This window comes from Alternaria ventricosa (genome assembly GCF_023758065.1).
Source record: "Alternaria ventricosa strain BMP 2768 chromosome Unknown scaffold_14, whole genome shotgun sequence".
Lineage (NCBI taxonomy): Eukaryota > Fungi > Ascomycota > Dothideomycetes > Pleosporales > Pleosporaceae > Alternaria > Alternaria ventricosa.
This window is the reverse complement of record NW_026055694.1, coordinates 1,033,795-1,057,889: the sequence shown is the minus strand read 5'-3', so window position 1 is coordinate 1,057,889 and position 24,095 is coordinate 1,033,795. Positions and strand designations below refer to the sequence as shown.

The 24,095-nt window shown below is 54.1% G+C and overlaps 5 protein-coding genes across 5 annotated transcripts; 3 read left to right on the top strand and 2 right to left on the bottom strand.

Moving 5' to 3' along the window:
- Positions 1-634: 634 nt before the first annotated feature.
- On the bottom strand, positions 635-2,635 carry J4E93_007918 (uncharacterized protein; the record flags this gene model as incomplete). Its single annotated transcript, XM_049345821.1, has 1 exon — positions 635-2,635. The coding sequence occupies one exon, from the start codon at positions 2,633-2,635 to the stop codon at positions 635-637; it is 2,001 nt and encodes a 666-aa protein (XP_049197348.1).
- Positions 2,636-3,245: 610 nt separating this feature from the next.
- J4E93_007917 (uncharacterized protein) lies at positions 3,246-8,748 on the top strand (the record flags this gene model as incomplete). The annotated part of the gene is made up of 3 exons (XM_049345820.1): positions 3,246-7,627; positions 7,679-7,770; positions 7,820-8,748. The coding sequence occupies 3 exons, from the start codon at positions 3,246-3,248 to the stop codon at positions 8,746-8,748; spliced, it is 5,403 nt and encodes a 1,800-aa protein (XP_049197347.1).
- Positions 8,749-9,532: 784 nt separating this feature from the next.
- On the top strand, positions 9,533-11,989 carry J4E93_007916 (uncharacterized protein; the record flags this gene model as incomplete). The annotated part of the gene is made up of 1 exon (XM_049345819.1): positions 9,533-11,989. One exon carries the CDS (start codon positions 9,533-9,535, stop codon positions 11,987-11,989), a length of 2,457 nt encoding a protein of 818 aa, XP_049197346.1.
- Positions 11,990-12,406: 417 nt separating this feature from the next.
- On the top strand, positions 12,407-14,137 carry J4E93_007915 (uncharacterized protein; the record flags this gene model as incomplete). Its single annotated transcript, XM_049345818.1, has 1 exon — positions 12,407-14,137. One exon carries the CDS (start codon positions 12,407-12,409, stop codon positions 14,135-14,137), a length of 1,731 nt encoding a protein of 576 aa, XP_049197345.1.
- Positions 14,138-14,302: 165 nt separating this feature from the next.
- On the bottom strand, positions 14,303-17,156 carry J4E93_007914 (uncharacterized protein; the record flags this gene model as incomplete). The annotated part of the gene is made up of 2 exons (XM_049345817.1): positions 14,303-15,361; positions 15,411-17,156. The coding sequence occupies 2 exons, from the start codon at positions 17,154-17,156 to the stop codon at positions 14,303-14,305; spliced, it is 2,805 nt and encodes a 934-aa protein (XP_049197344.1).
- Positions 17,157-24,095: the final 6,939 nt, after the last annotated feature.

The following is a 24,095-nucleotide window of genomic DNA, read 5'->3' as shown; positions in this document are numbered from 1 at the left end:
AACTGCGCACGCAATGCTGGCAGCTCTTGTCATGGGTTCCTGTCTGGTGAAGACGAGGAAGGAGCGTCCGTGCACGCAGACGATATCGGTTCACGGACAGCACTAGCAGCACAACGTTGACGCTACAACCCACGACACATGCTGTCACGATAGGGCGCAGACATTCGCTGCCGCTTCACTTTGCACGTTATTTGGACACCACTGTCAATTTCCCCAGCACCGTGACTCAAGCTAGACTTCCTCCCGCCTCCGCGCCCTGCCCAGCGTGGCCCTGCAAAGGCCCGTATCCAAACTATGCGGTACCGGCTATACCGTCCCATCGCGATTGCCTCACCCCCTTTCGCCGATATCAATCCGTGCTCCCCCAAGGTCTGCTGCTTGCATCGACTGTGCATGGGCGACAGGTGACGACGGCCAATCACTCGAGAACGTGGCCTCTCACCGCCTGCTGCATCCTTACGTGACTATCGCTGCACGTCGCTGTGATACCGGTACAGAATGCTTCTCTCTGGCAATATTCAAGTGCCACGGCGCTCAGAGCCACTTGGAGCACGTAGCCACGCCGATGCTTCCGCGGTGCTCCTACCGTGAGTGCATTGCGTGCAGAAATGATCTTGGTTCTTTGTCATAGTATTCAAGTGTCGTCTATATTGCGAAGAAAGCGATCTGTGAAATCCAGACTACCGGTAGGGCCGAAGTCGCCAAGTGACGTGTCGATGTTCAGCGCTGGAAATCCGACCTCATTCAATACCCCTTTCGACCTGTCACCAAAGGATCCGTGAGATATTTGGGAAGCTTTATCCGTGGTGAAGCTCCAAAACGACGTGATGTTGTCCTTGTTCTTGAGCGGGACCCGCTCAGCAGTAGGAGTGGGGCTCTTAGCGACCGCGTCAGCTCTCAGTACCCCATCACTAGGGCTGAAAGCGAACCTCAAGTTGCTTCTTTGCGTTTCTTCCGGCTTCTTTTTCACGGTACTAAATGCGAACGGAGACGCTGCGCCGAAGAGGTCTTGCGTGCTGATCGGTGGAGCCTGGAGAATAGTCTCGGGTGCAAGTGGCTCGTCTCGCTGGACAGTGAAGGCAGAAAGAGGTGTAACGGCTGCACTGGCTGCAGCTATTATGGGACGGGGTGTATCAAGAAGTGAGGTTTGCGAGTCCAATTGGAGAACCTCCGGGGACATCATGGGGAAGGTGCTTTGCTGAAACTCAAGCTGTGCTCGCATCATGGCGGCTTGTGTAGACCAGTCAGAGTCTCGACTAGACCGACTCGTGCGCATTTCAGAGTTTTCATTCTGGATCACACTGGCATCTCCTTCGACTTGTGGAGACGCTTGTACATCGACCACAATTGCCTCTGTTGGATCCACCTGCAGTTCATCTTCGGCATCCTCGTGGATGACGTCCCCCTCTGCGCATGACTTCTTGGCAGAAGGAATCTTTTCTGGCGATGAGTCGAAATTCACTACTCTCGGCTTCAGCTTGGTCTTTCTGCGGACTTTGCCAGTTGAAGAAGCCGGCAAAGGCGAGGTCTCGAGACCATGTTGTGCATCTGTAAGCGTGGGTGCATTTTGCGTACTTCGACGACTTGAGCGCCGTGGCTGTCCTTCTGATGACAATCCAGGTGTTTGGCGGCCTAGACGTTCTGCAGACTGTTGTATGTTTTGCTCTGTCGGCCTTCCTTGACTGCCCATTGAAGAAGTGATGATCGGTACAGTCCGTTGCGAACGTGGTGGGCTTGCAGTTGGTCCAGGCTCAGCCTGACCATGTGTATCAGCATCCTTGGCCGGCGAAGAGATGACCATCGAAGCTGAGGCGCTTGATCTCCACCCCTCTTGTGCTGGTGTCTCGGGAGCCGACCTCTGAGCCTGAATGGGCGCTTTTGGCAGGCTGAGTCGCAGTTCGGACAACGTTTGCGTTTGTGTTTGTGAGGTGCTATTTCGCGACCGCGACCGCGATGGAGACGTGTCGGTGTTCCTATTCGTAGCCTTGCGCATGTCGACTCGTGCTGACCCAGGACGGCGCAACCAGAACGGGTTGGTCATGGGCGAGCGGTTTTGTATGCAATTGTTCGTGTTTGTACTGAAGGGCTCTGCGGTACCGGGTGCGTCATCGTCGTCGGGTAAGGGTGCTGTCGCGGGCGGGACTTCGATTTCGTCGAGGCTATCGTCGTGTTCGCGGTGGTCCAACTCATCCCTGGCAGCTCTAGATGTTTCCGGTGACGCCATCTGGGGCGCAACATCTTCCACGGCGTCCTTCCCATTGCCTCCATTCAGCCTTGAGCTGCTCCTACGTGTGGTGGTGTTGTTGCCACCGGCAGCGACCTTCTTGCTATTGGCGTTCCTTGTGCCCGCTACCGCATTGTTCTTGCCGGATACCCTCCGCTTCTCTACTATGGGCTTCGTCCACGGGTTCTTCCAGCCATTGTCGAACGGCCCTCTGAGCGCGGCTGTGATTATGACGGGCGGTCGGCCGCGTAGGTATCGGGATGCAATCGCCTCGATTCTGCGTCGCTTTGCTGCCCTATGCGCAGGGTCTTCGTACTCCGCCGGTGGTTCTTCGATGAGGTCTTCGGGGTCGACATGGAAGGCGTCAAAGTCCAGTCCCCGCTTCAAGTAAGGATGCAAGCTCAGCGGCATTCTTCGAGTATAGTCCCAACATGTGACAGTATTATATGCGTAGTGATGACGGTGTGGTAGAAATAGGTGGGGTCAGGTCGGATCGCATGTTCGGGCGGCGTGTGTGTATCGTGGCTGCCACGCGGCGTAAATAGAACAAGGCCTGGAGGAGCTCGGGTGTCAAGCGAAGGATATCGCCAAGACAGCTGTGGAGGATCTGCTACGCCGCCGAGAAGGAATAGCCGTTTTTTGGGGTGGCCTAGTGCTCTGGATTATCGGGATAGGCCTCGTCGGCGCATTGTCGCGAGGCGGGAGATCGATGTGGTTGCCGTGGTGATGACGAGTTAGCGCACTCATTGTGGCCGTGCAGTCGGGACGAGATGTCATAGTAGATGCTAGCCCTGGAGGATATCGATAAACAAGTCAGCACGACTCGGCGACGCGTTGCAGCACCACTCTTGCGCCATTGAAGCCGCCGCTGCAGAAGCAATGCCGTTTGCGCTAGCATAGCATTCTTTCGACGCGCATGGGGACTCGCCAACAAGTTTCCCTCTCACCGCATCTTCAGCGTCGCCCTCCCGAGTTATCACGGCCACCCGGCCTACGCGAGACATCCACCACCACCACCACCATGGCCAACACGCTCGCCTACCTCGAGGGCCTGTCTGAGGAGTGGGTTGACCAGCCCTCGCCCGACACAGGCGCCCACAATGCCCAGAGCCCGCCCGCGACGAAAACGCCCCAGAGCGCGTCGGCCAAAGCCCGCAGCCGCCTTCCCCGCATGCGGCGGTCGTCAGGCTCCTTCTCCGAGATCCAGGTGCGCAGCATCGCGAAAGAGCTGCGCCCGCCCAAGCAGCGCAATGCCCTCCTCGAGCGCAGCCTCAGCGACATCAACGTGCCCCCCGCCCCGTCGTCGCCCAACGCGTCACACGTCGAGCCCCCGCGTCGCGCCTCGTATTCGTCCTTTTCCATGTCGCAAGGCTCTGGCATGCAATTCGGAACAGTAGCGCACCACACGGTCGCGCGATCACCCACGAAAGAGCCAGGATCCCAGGACACGCCCGAGTGGAGACGCAGGCTCGTCAACGGCGAAGTCGGCTACGGCAACCAGACCGACCTGTTCGGCCCCACAGGTCTCGAGAACATCTTCCAGCGGCCGGCTCCAGGCGCATCAGACGACTCTGCCCAGCCAAAGCGCAGGCTCGGGCTGCTGAAGGGCCTCAGTGCCGTGCCGCTGCCGTCGAGCCCGCCGCCATGGCCCAAATCGCGACCCAACGTGCAGCAGACGGAACAAGACGAGCAACAACAACAAACAGACCACGAGGGACCTTCTCAGGACGGAACAGTACACGAAGAGGGATCGTCGGAATGCACCACAAACCTCATGCCACCACCCAGCGATCCTGTCCGAACCGTCAGCGGCCAGATAGAATACGAGAACGAGAACTTCAGTCCCGTCTATCTCACCATGACCGCCAACATGAACGTCAGCCAGGCCGCTAAGCCTGCTCCCAACTTCCGAGGATCCGAGCTTGCCAACCGCCTACGCCAGATTGGATCGCCGCCGCCAGAACAGTACGAGACGGAGCACGAGGAGAGTGCTCTGGGACACAGTCGCGAGGATTCATCCTTCGCCAGGCTACAGGACGAGTCGCTGCCCGAAGGCCTCCCCGCCGGTACCCCAGACATGGGCGAGGTCCATCGCAATGTGGAGCTCCGAAGAGGCGGATACTCTAGAGACGGATCATTCCACCGGAAACCACTCAGCCCATCGCCGGAAAGAATGGCTGGGGCGCGACCGTCTAGCAGCCGTGCTGGCACGGCCCAGTCTAGTACCACCGCGAAGCACCCTACTCCTCCCCCAGCATTGAAGACTAACAACCCAACGACTCCACATCGTCGGCGCGAGCAGTTCCTCAGCCCGGATCGTGCAAAGGGCTCTGGAAGTCCGCTGAAACTCTTCGATGCCCATGACACATTCACAAGCAACCGGATACAGCGACGACTTAGTCAGTTGGAGTACAAGTCCGAGAAGGCTTCCAGCGTGAAAGCCTCAAGTGTCAAGGAGGGCACGATAGAGTCAGCCAAGGCGGCGCCGAACAAATCGAGGTTGACTTCGGTAGAAGAGAAAAGCTTCCAGAACCCCGACCAAGATAAGTCGCAACTACCCTCCAGAGTTGTGTCTTTCGGTCAGGGTCAACTGAACCAATACGAGTACTCCGGCGACTATTCGGCGATATGTTCCGATGATGACTACAATGCACACGACGATAGCGCACCCGACGCTTCGCCTTCTTCCGACGTTGCACCCCCTGGCAGTCGCCCACCCTTCAAGTTCCAGCTCGACGAATCACCAGGCAAAGTGGAACCTTCCAAGGCTAAGAGGCACTTGTCAAGCCATACAAGGAATTCTTCTAGGAATGTCAGTGCTAGCCGGCCAAAATTCGTACCACATCGAAAGGTCTCTGAGACAGAGCCAGAATCATTCTCAGAAATCGTGCACGAGTACGCAGATGGGAAGAGAGGTCCGACATCCCCTTTCAAGAACCCGACGCCGAAGCGTAGAAGGACGATAACCGCGGTGGATGAGGACGAAGACGACGAGAACGCGGTTAGTGATGCTGAGGAGGGCACAGTACAACGCTCGCACGCAGCCATACAAGCCGTTGTTGGACGTACACGACAGGAAGCTGGCCAAGACCCTTCGAAGAAGATTGCCGATTCCGAAACACTGGCCCGCAGACACATTTTGAGACCTCGGAACCCTACGCCTAGTCAACGCAGGAGAGAGGAGATACAAGCAGAGATTATGGAAGCTACTGAAGCATTCATCCTATCGTCACCGAAGCTCAACACCATCCGCGAACACCTAGACTCGTCAATCATGTCAGATACTGACTCAGAACGAGATCGAGCAAAGGCGGTTGCCAATCAGATTGCCGCTTTTACCTTGAAGAGAAAGCCCAATATACGCGATAAGAACCGCAAACGATCTGTCACAACACAGGATTTCCTCGACGAAGCGCTCAAGATCATGGACTTCATCCGTACCAAGGGCAGACCAACTAGCGGCTTGGGCAGCCTTGAGGAGACCGAAGCCGAGACGCAACTGCTCGAGGAGGTCAACGATGATCCTTCTAGTATGTTGACATTTGAAAGGCCCCCGAGCAAAGAGGGTCGGCAGTCTTCCTGGCAGGACCAAAGAACGCAGCATATGGATGCTGATATCATGGACCACCTCCGCAAATATCAAGAACACGAGAACGACACATTCCTGAACTCTTCAGTCAATTCCATACGAGTATCGCGTTTGAGAGGATCTGCGACACCGGAAGACGAAAGTGTGGTGGTCGAGCAAGATGATATCCGGATCACCGACAATCCCAATAGGCACCGGGCCGATAGCGACGAGCGGCCCAGCTCCCAGCCTCGCGGAAATAACACGCTTCTATCTACAGCTTCATCATTTGGAAACACAATTGTCACAAATGCATCACGCCGTTCCGAATGTGTCGCGACCCTTGCACCCGAAGCGGTCGCGCATTTGATCCCTCAGCAGGTAGCCGGAATGAGCTTTGACCGCGACAAGAATATATGGGTCCGTCAGAAGAGCCCTTCCAGACAACAGCACCTACTAGAGGATGAGCCAAGTGGTATGAACGCAAGCGAAGACGATCCATTCGGCAACATTCCGGATCTGACAGTGGAAGACACCCATGAGCAGGATAACAAAGCAGGCTCTCCAGTTCGCCTTCAACCTACGGCAGAAACCATACTTGAAGACACGGAAAGACCCGGGGCCGAAGAAGACTCACGCCCTGTGACCCGTGAAGGCAAAGGTGTCGCTTACACAGATACAAGCTCGGCGCCTTCCAAGGCCTCCAACTTTGGGTGGAGCTTCCCCAAGACCGACACACGGGCCACTTCTTGGAGCACGCAAGCTCCTCGAAACTACAGCACACACAAGATGCCTCATGCGCCTACAACGTATGCCATACCGGAGTCGGAGGAAGATGGTATCGAACACGAGATCCAGTACTTTGAAGGAAGAGACCATGCTCCTGCAAGTGTGCAACGTCCGCGAGTGCGCAATGTTACTATTTCGATCGCTGAGCACGAAGCTCCCACGCGGGACCAGCATTCTGAAAGCGCACCACCACAGCGTCGACAAAACCAATGGGGACCATCAAGTGCGCAGCAGAGGTCAGAAAAGAAACAATCTGCTTGGGAACAAACGAACGGTACCCGGACTGTGTCGCATGGGCGGCCCAGTCGTTTGCCAGTTTTCAACGGAGATGGCGATCTGTCGATTTTGGACGATGCCCCGTCAAAGAACTATCGAATGCAACTATCAATGAACGTCGCGCCTCCGCTCAGACACGAACGACGAGACACACTTGTGGCCGCACCATCATCACCTGTCAAGGATGTTACATTCATGCTCAGCGATCTCCCCGAATTCACCCTTAACCAGATCGACGAGTTTGACCTTCCGGATCGAGTCGTCGTAAAGCATAACGGGAGTCGATTTTCCAAGGCCCTGGAGGATCGCTATGCACAGGGTACTGCGGAGCTCGTCAAGGCGCTGCAAGATGTTGAGCCTGATGAGCCGTACTGGGAGGATCTTCGCAGCGTCAATCTCCGGAAGAAGGATCTCAATAGCTTACACCGCCTGGATGAGCTCTGCTACTCACTCGAAGAGCTTGATGTGTCTGACAACAAGATCAATCAGGTTGAGGGTATCCCCTACACTATGCGGCGACTACAAGTACAGAACAACTGCCTGAACGGACTCACTTCCTGGACGACCCTCGTCAACCTTCAGCACCTTGACATTTCCGGCAACGATATCGATAGGCTTGACGGTCTCGCTGAGCTTGTGCATCTCCGCATACTCAAGGCCGACAACAACAAGATCAAATCCCTCCAAGGCATCCTGCACCTCGATGGTCTGATGGAGTTGAGTGTTCGTGGTAACGAGATCGACATGGTTGACTTCACCCGAACGAATCTGTAAGTATAACAACTCAAACATGCCTTGTTTCCTGCTAATTCGTGCGATAGAAAATCCCTGACAGACCTGGATATGCGCAAGAATCGTTTGGTTGAAGTGCGGAATCTGCATTGCCTACCCCAGCTTCAGCATCTCAACCTTGGTATGTCTTTTCTTGCTATACTCATTCGATCAATACTGACTCTCAGAAGATGACAACGAAATCGAGGAGTTTCCCCTTCTTGATGGGCCTCTGAAGCCATGCAGATTCCTGCGTTCGATCCGTATGTGCCGAAACGGAACAACACTCCTCGACGTCGACCAGTACTTCCCCAAGCTTGAATCTCTCTACGTCGACGGCAATTGCCTGACACAAGTATCTGGACTAGAACATCTCCGCCACCTCCGCACCTTCTCCGCGCGCGAACAAATCCTAAACTCGGAATCCGACATGGAGATGTGCGCAAGCAACCTAGTCCGAAACACCGAAGTCCGCAACCTCTATCTCTCCCTCAACCCAACCTACGGCCTACAGATCTCTTCCCATCTACTAAGTCTGCAACGCCTAGAACTAGCCTCCATGGGCCTAAAAGAACTCCCCGACAACTTCGGCCAGCTAACCCCCAACATCCGCTCCATAAACCTCAACTTCAACTCACTCACCGACCTCCGCCCCCTCCTCAACATCAAGCGCCTCAGCACCCTCCTCCTCGCCGGCAACAAACTCGAGCGCCTCCGCGCCAACGCCATGGTCCTCGGCAAGCTCCCCACGCTCTCCACCCTCGACTGGCGCGACAACCCCCTCACCCTCCGCTTCTACGCGCCCACGTGCGAAAACCGCATCCTGTCTCTCCGGCAGAAACCCTCCGACGAGCAACTCACCAACCGCTTTGTATTGCCTGAGGGCGAGGTCGAAGCCGATGTCCAGCACTTGCAACGGTTGGACTATGAGACCCGGATTAGGCGTCGGGTTACCGAGATGATGTTGGCGAATCTTTGTAGGAGTCTGAGGGAGTTGGATGGGCTGCCGTTTGATAAGACGAGGGTGCTGGTTAAGGATGATGTTTGGGAGAGACTGTTGTTTTTGGGCGTTATTCAGAGGAAGAGGGCGGATACGGCTGTTGATGAGGGGGGGAAGTAGGCTGAAGACTGGAATATATGAGCATGGAGTTGTTGGGATAAGAGAGGTCGATTTGGGAATTGGCGCACGCGTTGCATAGCGGGAGTTTGGTATGATACTTTCAGTCTGGCTTTTGGTCGGTGTTGCGGTCTCATTGTTTTTTTCGCGAAGCATTTGGTACTTGAGCATCTTCCAGGCGCATATATATTTTGGGCCTCGCACGCTTCATTGCGGGATAGCGAAGATTAGACTATTTTAATGATGATACGAGCTGCATTTGGTAATCAAGGATATTCTATTCGATCTATATTGTCGTCATCTTTGCATAGAGTGACGACGCTGTGGCATAGCTGCTCAACGAACCACCGTAATCTACTTACCAACCCACCAACGTACACACCCAAAGTCCCTCGCGAAAAGACCTCAAATTCGAGCGCGAGCCCACAAGATAGCTGCTCAACGCTCTAGGGCTGAACTTGGGTGAGGTGATCAGCCTGGGTGGGTGGGGGAGGCGGAGGGGAGGCGGCGGGGTGGAGGTGGAAGTCTCCGTTCTCGAGGTCTTCACCAGATTTGCATAAAGAGCCCGCGTAGGATCTATGGGCACATAGAGTTGGTGTGTTATCAAAAGGGAAGTTCTAAGATTCTCCTGCTGTAGTGATGATCAACCTCCCCGCGCTCCACTAAACAGCTCCGCAGAGGCCCGTGCGTCGTCCATCAAATCGATCCAGGCCCCGTGACACGTGGGCATCCATGAACTCGAAAGGTCATCACGTCAGAGTGACCTTTGTCCATCATACAATCAACGATGTCTTCCACATCCGATGAAGACAGAGCGGTGCAACTTGCCGAGAAGGCAAGTGAGAGCACCAAATCAGGCGATTTAACCGTTGCAGCCCGGTACCTGCGTGAAGCTAGTACGATCGCACCCGAGCATCCGCGAATCAAAGAGGCATGGGTTGCACTGAAAGAAGAGGAAGGAAAGAGCGAGCTACTGGGCCACTGTCGAGCCTGGGTCATCAGCAAAGACGAGCACGATGGCGAAAAGGCACTCAAAGCGATCCGGACCCATGGCCTGAAGCAGGACGAAGCAGAACAAGCAATGGCCATCCTCTTCGACTTCAAAGGCGAAGACGACATCCTCGATCAGGTCTCAGGCGAACTACTCCAGAACCCCGGAGCCCAGATGTGGGTCGCCAAAGCCATCCGCGAGCAGCCGACACGCATCTATTACGAGATGTTCGAGCGGGGCGACGACTCCATCGACGGCTTACTCAAAGTCTGTCTCAACCGGGCGGTTTGGCCCGATGACGAATCTTTCAAGACGGGGCATAGAGATATCTTCATGCTCAGTTTGGCGATGATGATGGAGGAGGCGCTTGAGCATCCTGAGCGTGCGATGAAGGGGATCGCGCAACTGCTTGCTCATTATGCGGAGCATCTCAAGGGGATTATTGATGCGGATAGTTTCGATGTCATCCTCACTTCGCTCGATATTCGTCTGCCTGCTAGTCTGCGTAGTCAGGCTACTCTTGCGAGTATCAAGTTGTTTGAGCTTGCGCCGGAGACTGCTAGCGAGTTGATCTCGAAGTTTGTTACGCACAGGACGAAGAAGGGGGAGGCGAATGATCTGGTTATTGCGTTTTCGGCGGCTGCAGCTATCTTTCCGGTCGCTGTCACAGCTGCTGCTGCGCTATTCCTCACAGACGGCTTTGTCAGCACGTTGGTGTCAAGGGTTCAAAGCAAGAAGTCGCACAACCTGGAGCAAGCTACTCTGGAGTTAATCAGCGCTGCCTGTGTCGACAAGAACTGTCGAGAGGCGATCAGCAAGAACTGCAGAGAATGGTTGGAAGATGTTGTCGCAGAAAGTCAGAACAAGAAGCGTGCCAACTTGGCCGCGCTTGTCCTCGTCAAGCTAGGCGAAGAGCAACCGTCTGAGGATGCACCAAGAATCGTGAGGGCAGAAAAGGTAGATCAAAGCGACCTAATCGCCAGCTTCAAGTCAATGGTCATAGGCGGCGACACATCCTCAAAGCAAGACTCAGTCGAAGGACTCGCCTACGCCTCGCTCCAACCCAAAGTACGAGAAGATCTTTCCAAGTCACCAAAGTTCCTCAAACGCCTCATCGAAACCATGAGCGACCCTTCGTCGCCGAAGAACATCGTATTCGGTGGTTTGACAATCTTCGTCAACATTACACAGTACCTGCCTTTACAATCCGAGGAGGAAAAGCGCATGGCACAACTCAAAGCTTACGCCAACGTGCAAAAGCCATCGACCCCCCACGTCCTCCTCAACGACGAAGACGTCGCCATACGCTGCAAACGCGTACTTGACGCAGGCGTCGTCCCCCTTCTAGTGCAAGTCTGCAAAAAAGGCTCCCCATCCATCCTCACGCAAAGCAGTCTAATCCTGCTTTCCCTTTCCAAAGACACCAAATCGCGCGGCACCATGGCCCAACAAGGCGCGGTAAAACTGCTCATCCAGATCTACGACCACATCTCCTCGACCAACGACCTCTCAACAACCGGCACCACGCCCTTCCCTCCCGCCGCCCTCCCCACAACAGCCCAAGCCCTCTCCCGGCTCTTGATAAGCATAAACCCATCCCACGCTTTCAACGCCGCACTACCCAGCGCATCCGCCATCCGCCCCCTCCTCAGCCAACTCACACGGACTGAGTCTACGACTTGGCAACTGCACGCCTTTGAAGCGCTCCTCGCACTTACGAACCTCGCTTCTCTGGATAGGAATACGCAGGACCATATTATCCGCCAGTCTTTCGACACGGTGGTTGATGATTTGTTACTGAGTTCCAACACGATGATTCGGCGTGCGGCTACGGAATTGCTGTGTAACCTCATGGCTTCACCGGTTTGCATCTCCAACTTCGCAGACGGATCACCGCGGGCGAAACACCGATTGCATCTCCTCCTCGCCATGACGGACGTCGATGACGCCGCCACGAGATCAGCGGCTGGAGGTGCGCTGGCGATGTTGCTGAGTGTGGATCTTGCGGTTTTCGAGTTCCTCAAGCAGGATAAGAGTGTGGAGTGGTTGGTTGGGTTGTGCAAGGATGAGGACGAGGGTATTAGGTATCGAGGAATTGTTTGTCTAAGGAGTGTGGTGGACGTTAAGGAGGGGGTGGAGGTTTGTAAGAAGAAGGGTGTAGTGGAGGAGCTGAAGGGGGTGTTGCAGGGGAGTAGGAGTCAGGAGGTGCTTGGGGTGGGGGTGGAGACTATGAAGATATTGTTGGGGCAGTAGGTTGGGGTATGTGGTGGAAAGATGCGATGACTTGAAAAGTGTTTAGCTCTATCTTATCATTGAAAAAGCTCAGTGCGCCCCGCGGACACATTGAGTCTTGTCGCATCAAAACGCTCATTGAACGGCTAGGCACGTTGTTTTAGTCGCTTGTATTGCGATGACTGTGAGTGGCTAGTCATCCAAGGGTCCTCACTCATGCGTACCGTGGTCGCTTCTAGTTTCCAGTCATGCTCGCCCTGCGAACCACGTCTTTCTGCATATATGTGACTCACAATCCGATGTTGCTCTCTTTTCTTTGTTTTATCCTAAGAGGTAGCAACATCGTCGTACTTGAAACCCGCACTTGAACACCATCTTACACTACAACACCACAAACTTGCACACTTGCCTAATACTATCCGCCACCGAAACTCCATAATGGCTCACCAGCGAGAGCCCAGAATGCCCAAATTGAACAAGAAGAAGAAACAGGGGCTTCAGGCGCGAGAAGCGTTGTTCAGTTTTGAACCAGAAGAAGAAGAGGTGTTGGATGCTTTGTTGAATGTGCTAGTGCAGAAAAGCGGGCACAACGCGGTTGAGGAAGGGGTGTTGGATATAGAGCATGACGACTCATCAAGCGACTCAGAATCATCAGAAACTGATGTTTATGCGCCCATGGACGTCCTAAACCTTGCTAGGTTTGCGTCACCAGCTACCACCAAACTACGAAGGAAGATGTGGCTATCTTTGACTGCTCATGTCCAGCTTAGCAAGTTACTAGAGGCAGCAAAGAGGACCAGCGATCATCATTTCGATACATGGTCAAGGTCAAAGACCTTGGAGAGGACGTCTGAAATGACTCAAGACGCATGGGAGAAAGCAATCGAGCAACAGTACCAAACCTGGCACAACAACATCACCAACAAGCTCAGCGCTGAGATCGATGCGCATTCCTTCTCTACACGACAATGGCAGATAACCGAGCAACATAGAAACATGCCAAAGTCCGAGACACTGCCTTTGATAGTACAGGCTGAGACAACTACCGCAAACCTTAGGAAGCTACTGGTCATACTGAGGGACTTCAAGAATCAGATGAAAGGAGAATACATTGATGCGCATCAGCATGCCGACGCCACCGATATGGCGTATATCAACTCCATGATCCAGCGCTTCACTAAGCCCTACCAGTCACCCCAGGTCCACAAAACATGGTACAAAGGCCCCGACGGACGCGACCTCGACGCGCCCCAGAGGTTTGACAAAGATGCCAGTGACTACTATGGCGGCAGCATCTTCACTGACAATATCCGCTTATGGCTTCACGTCTGGTGCCCTATCGCGTGGCAACGCACAGGTGTACACCCGTGGCCACATGACACCGGGGCTATCCACCTAGTGCACTACAACACGGGCGACCATGCTTGTGACTACCTTTTTGGCAAAACAGACAGTACACGCGGCCACTTGATGGACCCATCAAACGGCCTCTTTCTTGGCTTCGAGTTCAAGCGTATGCTCAACACAGCTCAGATCATCATCGTTCCTGCCCGTGTGGGCGATACCGACCCCGAGACCGGCAAAACAGTACAAGAAACCGACAAAGAACCGTATAAAGTCCGAGTGCTGGACCCAAAGGTTAGTAATGGGGTTGACGACTTGACACACCGAACTTGGCCTGTTGCCCCTGCACAGCTCGACGGCAGGATTCTAGAGTTTGCAAACGACAACCGGCCAAAGAAAATGTACCTATGGTATCGCGCCGTTTTGAACATCGCAGTGCGACATAGACTCCAGGCGCCCAGCTGGGAGGGAGACATAGAAGCCCTAGGAAAGAACTCATGGTGCGCACCCGGTGAATCGCTTCGGCGATCCACCATGACTGCTATCATGGAACACATTGGCTTCATCGAAGACCCTGAGGCCATCTTTGCGCTAGGACCCACCTTAGACGGCGCATCCGAGGTAACTCCAAACGATAGACTCATTGCCGATCGAGTGGCCATGGTACTGGATACAACGCATACAAACTGGCTCAAATCCAGCCGCAGCGCTTTCGCGACCATGCATGCAGGGAAAGAGGTGGAGGTTGATTGGGAGGACGAGGCGCAGGAGCAACACCATAAATTTGCGTCGCGCGAGTTGTGTTTAGAAGCGGGTTTTGTGTGAGAAGACGTTGGGTAACTGTGGGAGGCGAGAGCTTTAATCTTAATTAAACGAGTACTACTTCAAACTCCTGCCAAATTGCGTATAAAACGGGGTATAACTTCTAAAAGATGCCAACAAACACAAACTCCGATACGATAATGCCATCAGCTCCCAATCATCACATGCCTACGTCGCACCCCCAACAGCAATCTTCTTCTTCACGGCCCTCATCTCCCTAACCGTACCCTCCTTCCCCAACCCCCTCCCCACCTCCACAACAATCATCCTAACAAAATCTTTACTAAGCCAATAACTACTATGCGCACCCAGCATAGTCAGATACTGTATCTCCAGCGGCCCACCACCGTACTTCATATAGTAATCGATCTGGCCATTATCATTAAGCAGATAAGCTCTCTTCTCCGCAATCTCCTCGCGCGTGAAGTTGTGCGTTTCGAGTTCAACGTTGCTGGGTAGACGGATAGTGGTGGGTCTGTCGTTCGCAGCGTTGTTGGCGGAGGAGGTGGACGAGCGGAAGGGGTTAAGCGAGGCGAAGTAGGAGGTTGAGGCGGAGGGGATGGTGGTTTGTTTGAGCATTGAGGCGTAGACGACGTCGACGGTGGGGTTTATGCGGCAGGCGACGGGGTCGTAGGGGTTGATGATGTTGTAGATGTTGTCCACGGCGAGACAGCCATATGTGCCTTGCTCGCCGGCGATACCGGGGGCGGCGTAGGAGTCGGCGCCGGGCTTCTCTTTGTCGCGACGAGGGAGTAGGTTTGCGTTTTTCATGAGGAGGAAGAGGCCGACGGGGCTGCCGCAGACGAAGAGATCGGTTGTGTTGAAGATGAATTGGTCTTGGGGTAGGTCGGCTTCGGGGAAGGATGGGTCGGTGAATTGCGGATCGACATAGGTTGGTTGTTGGCTGAGGATGTCGATGGCCATCACCGAGCCGAGCGAATGGGCGATCAAGTGCACTCGGCCGTACTCTGCGAATCCGGGGTTGTTGTGGCACCACAGGCGGTAGATGCGGTTCGCCTCTGTTATGCAAGCTGATATCATCTTGGGGTTGTGCATCGGCGAGAGGTAGTATGGGATGTCGAGCATGACATCGCTAACAATACCTCGTACTGAGGGGAGCGTATCAGGTGTGATGTCTTTGAGGGTGTATTTGTTCGCAGATGGGTCTTCAAGCTCGGGAGCCTCGGTGTTATCGACGTCGAGGGATACACGGTGTCGCCAGTTGACCTGCCTTGTGTTAGTATATTGATCAAGAATCACTGCGATGATGACCTACTGGCAGACACATGACACCTCCCATATCCTTTCGCAGGTGCCGCTTGACATCCGGAGTCCCAAGCTCGACGTTCATTTCTCTCCGGAAGGCATTCATTGCGTGCGTGAAATGAAACGTCTCCATTCGTTCTGACAGCTTTTGTCCAATTCCGTGTATGACCAACACCAGGTCTGACACCTTCGGTCGTTCTGACTGCGCGAGGTCGGGGTCCGACTTCTGCCTTCGATACTGAGGCGCGCCACCTTGCGATGACGAGACGCCTTCCCGTGCTGCTTGTGCCTTTGGTGTGTTTTTGTTCGGATGTAGCTTGTCCCAGACGGCCTGGTCAAAACCGCGCACTACGTGGACGCCGATCGCTCTGCCCTTTCGGATGTAGTTCGCTAGCGGTCGCCGCCCGTAGTAGTCTGATGGTTGGAGTGCTGGCTTGAGGATGAAAGCTTCCTTGTCATTAGAGTATATTACACCCGCTTTCAGGTATAGGCGCTTCCTTCCGTCGGCACCATACTCCAAATCACCCGCTGCTTTGTGATCTGGCCCCTCTGGACCTGTGGAGATGTCGATCAAGTCGCAGGCATTCTCCACAGTTTCTTTGCGCTCCTTCTCCGGGTCGTCATCCTCTTCGGGTAGGGTGCTTTGAACGAGACCTGCCGTTTGCATCATCTGTTGCGAAGTCGAGGGCCTGCTCTCTGCTCTCTTTGGGCGTTCGGGCCAGAGGTGGTGGAGTATCTTCATCTCACCAAACGCACCGACTTCAACAGCGCTGTTCAGCTCGTCCGTCCACGTCTGCGTCCAGGGTCTCAGTTCGATGTACCCAGCTTCGAGCATGTTGGCGACTTCGACCTCAACAGGCATCATGCTGTCCTTGTAGAACCACGTTCCTCGGACTATCTGGGCGACATCGCTGAGCGGCGACCAGTATATAGGCTCCATCCGTATTGACTCTGTGTCCATGACTACGTGATGCAGTCTCGAGACTCCCACGGGCACCTTCGCGGATGGCCCCGGTTTCGGCTTGGAAGATCTTCGCGCGGGCGCCTTGTCTTTGGCTGTCGACAGAGCAGGTTCCATGTCGTCATCCCACTTGTAGCTGTCCACTTCATGTATAGTCGGCCGATGGCCTCCCTCCATAGGCGCAGGCTTCCACGACTTGGCGAGATTCCCTCTCGATGGAGCTCGGATGAACGGGGTGCCGGTCGTCGCAGGCTCGAGGGGCGATATTGGGCCGGGGTCGTAGGCCTTCAGCGAACCAGACATGGACTGGCCGTAGCTGCCACCACCCGAGCCGGGCGTCTTCTTGTCCACCAGCTCGGCAGACCTCGAGTACTGCCCTCTGCTCGATGACCGCCCAGACGGTATGTCTCGTCCCTGGATCGAGCCTTCCTCGCTCGAAGCACTAGCGCCTCTCTTCCTCTTCAGCCGCTCCACCGCCGGGTTGGTCGGCGTACCGCGTCCCGTCGCATCTTTCTCCCCAAACTCCTCGGTGTGCTTCAGAATCTTCTTCCGCAGCTCCAGCCACGACTCCTGGATGGCTTCGTTGTCGTATTCGGAGAAGGGCCGCGGTGGCACTCTCTTTGCAGTCGAGGTGCCCGTGGGCGGCGGCGGGAGCGGAGACAGCGGGTCGTCTATAGCGAGCGGCGACGTGTAGAAGTAGCGGACGGGGATCGTGGGCGGGGCTTCGGTGTTGTGCAGGACCTCGCGAACGTACTGGTTCGCGCGAGACGATAGTGTGGGCTCGTTGCCTGCCATGACGTCTGGCGTGGTTTTGGGTGGGCGTGAGCTGCAACTTTCAAGAGAAGCAGTCGTGGAAGAATCGCATCATATCATGGTGCTAGCGCGTATCCCGTCCCTCACGTGTTCGTGTGAAGAAGACAGCTGGCGTGGACGCGGTGGCAGCCTGAGGATGGATCTTGTTCCTTGTTGTTCTAGGGCGGTATATTTCCGATCAGCTTTCGGAGCACTGACGCAACCGCCGCGCTAAAACCGACGCGTGCCTCGACATGTGAACAGCCCTCCGTCAGCCGCCTCACCCACCAAACTTATACACAGAACATCGACGTTTGCGCGAAATTACGCCGAATCATTCGATGTGGCATGTGCTCCAAGCTGTGCACGCAAAGTCTATACCGTAATTTCACAGTGCCAAGGAATCATAGTCATGGACCTGCACCACACATCGTGACCTTACCTAGATATTGGATAGGCACCACATAAGTATTTTCAAGCAAACATTCTCACTAACTCTCTAAGCAAACTACTACATTCACAGCAATCTACTAAGCAATTCACATTGCACCACTATGTCATCCACCACTACCATGACCATGTCATCAAGAAAGGTACGTAACCAGCGAAACACGCTGTGCGTCTATACCCCCAAATTGCTACCATCTCCTCAACCTTTCATAAGCACCTTCGTGGATTCACCAAGAAAGCTGGGCAACACGCTGTGCGTGTCCACTCCTAAGCCACTACCATCTCCCCACCCCTTGGTAAGTGCCTTCGACGAACCACCAAGAAAGCTGGGCACATATGCTCCAACGCCTTCACAACCACCATCTCCTGGACCTCTCGTAGGCGCCCTCGACGAGCTCACCGAATACTACGATGGCGAGATTGCGGCCTGGGAAGCTAAGTGTAATGAACAAAAAGCCTGGCTGGACCACGCTTCCGAACTCATCGCCGAGTACGAAGAAGAAAGGATTGCTGGGATGGAGCATATCGGCTTCCTGACCAAATGTCTGTACGCGAACGAAAGAGCCCTGACGCAGTGTTTGTACGCTATGACGCTGATAGTAACGGTACTGCTGATTCGCTGAAACTAACCAGTAGAGGAAATGTCTGAAAGGAAAAGATACTCAAAGACTCTACTGCTGTTACCGTTAGGCGAAATCTCAGGCCGAGAAGAGCTAAGATAGTGGAACGCAACCTTGACAGTTGGTAGGTGAATGCCTATACCACGCTACCGGAGAGGACGCGCTTGCTCTCTCTGGCACCGCCAAACGAGACGAGCATTGCGAAACCCCGCATACAGCAGAGGAACAGCTCGGCCACCGGGTTGTAGATGAGCTGAGATCACGGCAGGTTCGTGACCAGCTCCGAGGCACGATTGTCGTGGTCTTCGAGACTAAGGCTGTAGAAGGCGAAAGGTAATGACCAGGAGACGAGGTCCCGGGTGGAAGAAGTCCAGTCTGGTGGTACATGGGCGGGCCCATATATGTAACACTTTGGAGACTAGAGTAAGGGCTGCGCCCAGGAAAGGTACGAAGGTATCGTCGGACTAGTAAGAAACATAGTTTGGATTGCCTCAGGCGAAAATAAATATGACGATTCATGATGATATAAATTATGGGTATCTTTTTACTCAAAAACGTACTTTTGCCCCTAGCGCCCAATAACATAAAAAACATTTCACCTCCGATTCTGATACCGCCATCCCAGCCCCGCCGCCCCCCTCGCGGCTAACCACTCACTCTCCGCCTTTCCACCACGTCTTCCAAGTAATGATCCAACATCAACCTCCAACTCCGTCCAAAGCGCCTGCTCCACTTGCACTCTGAACTCCGCATCTTGACCATGACTCCCCAACAGCACAATCCTGCCCGGCGGCATCCCCAACCCAGCCACAGCATGAACAACAGCTTCCTGTAGCTTCGCCCAGAACTTTGCGCGAGGGGCCTCGTAGACGGGGAGACTCCACCAACCGAGATCGTTCCGTGCGACGTAGTTGATCATGCGGGAGTGCGGGGTTGGTGGTTTGGTCTTGGTAGCGGAGCAGCTGGTTTCGTGCATGCTTGCGCTGAAGGAACTGGAGTCGAATGCTAGGACGAGGATGTGTTGGTGTTGGTGGGCGAGGGTCGCAGACACGCACGAAGCGTGTTCTAATCCGGCGTGGGTGGCGTATGCTTCCGAGTATATGCGAGGGGTATCCTCCGATAGAGCGAGGCCGGCTGATAGTAAAGCGATTTCAAAGTCCTTCTCATGGGATCCGTAGAAGGGGAATGTGACGGCTGATGTGATATTTGTGATTGGGTGTTCGAGTACATTTTCGAGGGTTGCGTGGACTTTTGATAGGAATTCTGTGAGGATTCTGCTGTCGTTTGGAGAATTTGATGAAGTGTGTGGTGTCATCCACCGCGACATTAGGTCTATGTATTCGGCATCTCCGGGGATTTGGGCCACGTCGATTGTTGTGCCGTTTGGGTACCGCGCAGCTGCTACTGCTTGTGATGTTGTGAAATGGACGCCGATGCTGGGAGGCGCATCAAGTCCTTCCGCGCTGGTGTGTTTGTCGAGGGGTTCTTCGGCAATGGGTATTTGGTGGTGGTATCGTACAGCTCGTGCACTAGCCAAAGGCACAAGCAGAAGAAGACCGAAGAGTTTCATTTTGAAGTCGTGAGATGATGATTGTTACAAAGAAAGAAGAGAGAGCGTAAGGAACCGACTACAATAAAGAGCGGACCCGAGTATTCGTAGGATCAGGTGTAGAAAGAAAGGATGGCACAGCGTGAAAGAGCGACGGTGGTGAGTAAGGAGTGGTGGGTGAAGAAGCGGCAACGACAACGGCGGTACGCTCGTCGTCCCCTCACTCCATCAACGGGGCGACTCCCGACGCCTTATAGGAGTCGTCCAAAGACATCCGATCGTACCGTCAAGGCAAAGAGGATCCGAGGTTCTGGTCAGGGACTTGTGGATCCGCCCACTGTTCCGTGGGCACTAGGGGTATACGAGCTAGCCCGGCCTGCGATCGGTCCAACCTAATGGCTTCAAAGAACCCCTCTCCGGGTCCCATGCAGGACAAAAAACGCTTTCCTGGGTCTCGGTGACCGTGTCTTGGAACCCTCCGTTGGGACTCAACATCCCGGACAGCGAGCGAACGTGGGCGCGTAACATATGTTGTGAAGCTGTTGGAAGCGCGCTGTGGCCCAGGTGTCAGTCGGCAAGGGACCGAAAATAGAAACTCGCCCAGACCCGGCACGCTCGGCACTACTAGAAGCTTGCCCTACCCCTCTCTCGTACTTTTCGCTCCTAGCTATGGCAGAACAAGACTCGGGCGAGCCTTGGCACATGTATTGATTGCTCATATCTTCTCCGCAAACGGTTCTCCTTCGAGTCAACTACCTGCCGTCTCATCGCGTGCGCGATTGCGATACGAAGGGGCGCTAGAGGACCCTGACATGCGCGTGATACTCGCGTTATACGGACCAAATACGCTGCATCAAGGTTTTTGTATAACATTAGGTGCAGGTATCGTGTGTTTAGGTGCCTCTTATGAGTAGGATAGAGTCGCGTGGTAAGGCCCAACGTCTGCTCGAGCATGTGCAGGAAAGGGTCTTCGCAACTATCGATAGGCGTCCTGCCGTTGCTGCCACCATTGTGTGGCGCATGTTAAACCCGACAGCGGGACGCGTTCCGTTAGCTGCTCTCACGCGTCGTTCAAAGCAGAAGGTACAAAGGAGCTCATTCCGTCTGAGCCGTACTGACTATTGAAAGCGCGAAAAGGATTCGATCGGTAAACTTCATGCAAATGTACGGAGTACACACTTCGACATTGACACGCCTTGGAGGCAGACGTTCACGTTCGCGTAGTATTACACGGAGCGCTCATCTTCATGAGTTCGCGCCTAGAGAGTTCTCTCCTTCGAACCGGCCTACTAGCTTTAGAAACACACATCAGCAAAGCACATCGACATTTCTTCCTCAAGATCCTCGCAAGCGAAGATACCCAATGAAAAAAGAGTCGCGCCAGCCAGAAGTAGTGCGAGATACTGGCGGCACCGTGGCCTCGAGGTATGAGCGAGCTCAGGGACCTTGGGGTCGAACTACAAAAATAAGAGTAATGGATGAACCGCCGTAGCGGTATCATAGCTATTACACTATGAAGAACAGATACTACACTTGATCTAAGCCAGATTGGCAAAGAGAGCTGGTGAGCGGATGAGGGACGGGGATTGGGCGGGTTTATATAGACGATGGGGGTGGGTACGTGCGGCGTTAGCCGGACGCACGTGAGACTGCTGCCTGGCCAGGGGGTTGCATTGCCGCGCACGTGTTGCGCTGTTGCCTACACCTCGAACCTCACAGCTGGGCGTGTCGCTTGCTTGTTGCCGTCTTTGCTGGCAAAAGAAAAAAAGACGTGACCGCGACTCTGGATGGAATCTCTCATATGTATTCGACGGGAAAGCAACCGACAGCGACGCACCTCAAAGCTACCACGATCATTCCGCATCTCAAAGTAACTCGATGATCAGCCCGAACCAGGGCTAGGCTCCATTCTGAGTCAAAGAATCATCCTCTTCTTCGTCGTCAAGATGACTAGGTAGAGATTAATCTCTGCCTAGATAGTTCGATACGTCATTCACGGTCGGCATGCTTCCGCCACTCTTCTCACTAACGGCATAACCATGTATACCCCGACACGCCCCACTGTCTACACGTCCGATTTCCGTGTCTACATTCCCATCCTCTAACAGAGTGATCGGGTACTCGTCGTGCTCATCTCCAATCTTGTGCCTGAGCTTAGAGCCCCCGCCAATAGTTGCAGGATGGCTCACTTCGTCCGAGGGGCTGACTCTGTTGGAAGACCACAGACGGGTAGGAGATATCAGTCTGAGGAGCGGGCGGAGAGTCATGATGCAGCAGTTTGTGATGGCTACAGCAGGCTCGGCGACGGACCAGAAAGCCGCGTCGGTCATTGCGTAGGGCAGATTTTTAGTGTTGCCTGCGGTATGAAGGAGGTCGAAGATGACGACGATACGAAGGATAGAAATGGCCGTAACACTACGCTTTAGATCAGCTGACATGAACCAGGCAAACAGCTCCCAGAGTTTCGTACAGTAGACCTATTGCAAAGATCGCTACCAAGCCAATCTTGGCACCACGAGTCATTTGTAGTTTTCGGATGAATGGTATGGGCAACAGGATGATAATCAGATCGGTTATCATGTTAAAGATGCCAGTCGCAACGAATGCCGTGCTGTGTTTGTGATCCGGGCAGTACTTTTTGGCCAAAAGAGGGTTCCAGTTCGCTTCGAGAGGCGTGCACAAAAGGAAAGTCGCAAGCATGCTACCGAGCCAGTACGCAACGACCAAGCCCATGCATATCCAGACCCAGATACGATGTTCCTTTAGTGTGAAAAAGCGTAAGTAGAACAAGAGGTAGGATAGCTTGACGCTGGAGACGGCGGCGTAGTACACGGCTTGGTAAGCTATGAGCAGCTTAGCTAGAAAGATGCTATTGGCAATGGGTAGTTCTTTGGTCTGGTATCCCATCCCGTAATTCGCGTCTGTGATGTGCATTGCGAGCATGCCTGCGTTGTTGGTTAGTGTCCTGGTCCAACGGTATGGTATCGCATCGCATGGGCATTGCGCCCTGGCCGGCTTGTACGTACCGATAGTGAAGATCAGTGAAACCACTGCGGCAAAGTCATCCCACCTACAGCTTTGTCAGATCATGTGACCTTTGGCAGTCATTGTGAGTCTTCACATACCATATCTTAGTCCCGCAGATTCGTCTCGTGATGAACCGTAACACAACGAGCGTAGTAGCGAAACCGACGAGGAAGAAGTTCGCAGCCAAGTGCCTTGTAACGAGCTCGGAGTGGAAGATGTTCGTCTTCGTTAATGGATCAAAGGGTAGCATGTTGGCAAACGAATATGGTGTTCTAGATAGTCTTGGGAAGATATGGGACGAGATGCTGTTATTTGAGAACTGATTGTTGTTTGATATAGCAGAATCATCTCGCCCCCGCATGCATTCGATAAGCCGACAAAGTAGATGGTGTGGTTGGAAAACGCCATGGCATTGGCTCAAACCACTCGCAATTTGGCGAGCGTAATGGCATACTACCTTATACGGCCCCGAGGGGCTATGCGCAAGGCAGAGAATATGTTGCGGCGCAGTGCATGCGACATATGCCCCTGCTTATGTCAAACGACAAAATCTTTTACGAAGGTGAATGCACGTCAGGGTTCAATAAGCAGGTGTATTTTTCTGAAAGACAAGAGACGAATCGCCATCGAGCTACGATAGCGATTGTCGAGTGTATATGCCTAGGTCGAGTCAGCTCGGGCTTGTTTAGGCTAGTGTGGAAAGCTTGTCCTGAGAGGACTGCACTTCGCATATTAGTTGACAGCCCCATTCAGCTAGCAATCTCATGTCAGCTTACAGTCTCAAGCTTGCCTACTCCATGCTTTTATGACGTCTTTCCCTGCGGAGCGGTCCGTTCAGCGAATTGTACGATCAATAATAATAGGACGGGCATTCTGCAGAAAGTTGTGTCACCAAAGGCCACCGGGATTGCACCAAGCACTGTTGTCGAAAAGGCTGTGAAGGGCGCGTTGCGGCATTGGTTGAGGACCATGCCCCGCAGTCGCGCACGCGAGCGGTACCGTAACATTCGTCGGATCTTGCGTGCAATCTTGAAGCTTCGTCAAAGAAAGTCGTGCGGGTCTTTATTGTGTGGATGTAAATTACATTACTCTGCCAGGTAGACGCAACGGTACCTAGATAGGTAGAATGAAAAGTGAGCAGCTTGCTATCGCGTCGACTAAACACGAGAACATAGTAACTGGAGCACTTCTGCTTTGGCTAGAGACGTTTTGAGGCTGCAGTGGAGCACGGGCGGGACCGGGTGCTGAGCCTGCAAAGCTTTCCGGCTCCGCGCCCTCACATGGAGGGATGTTAGC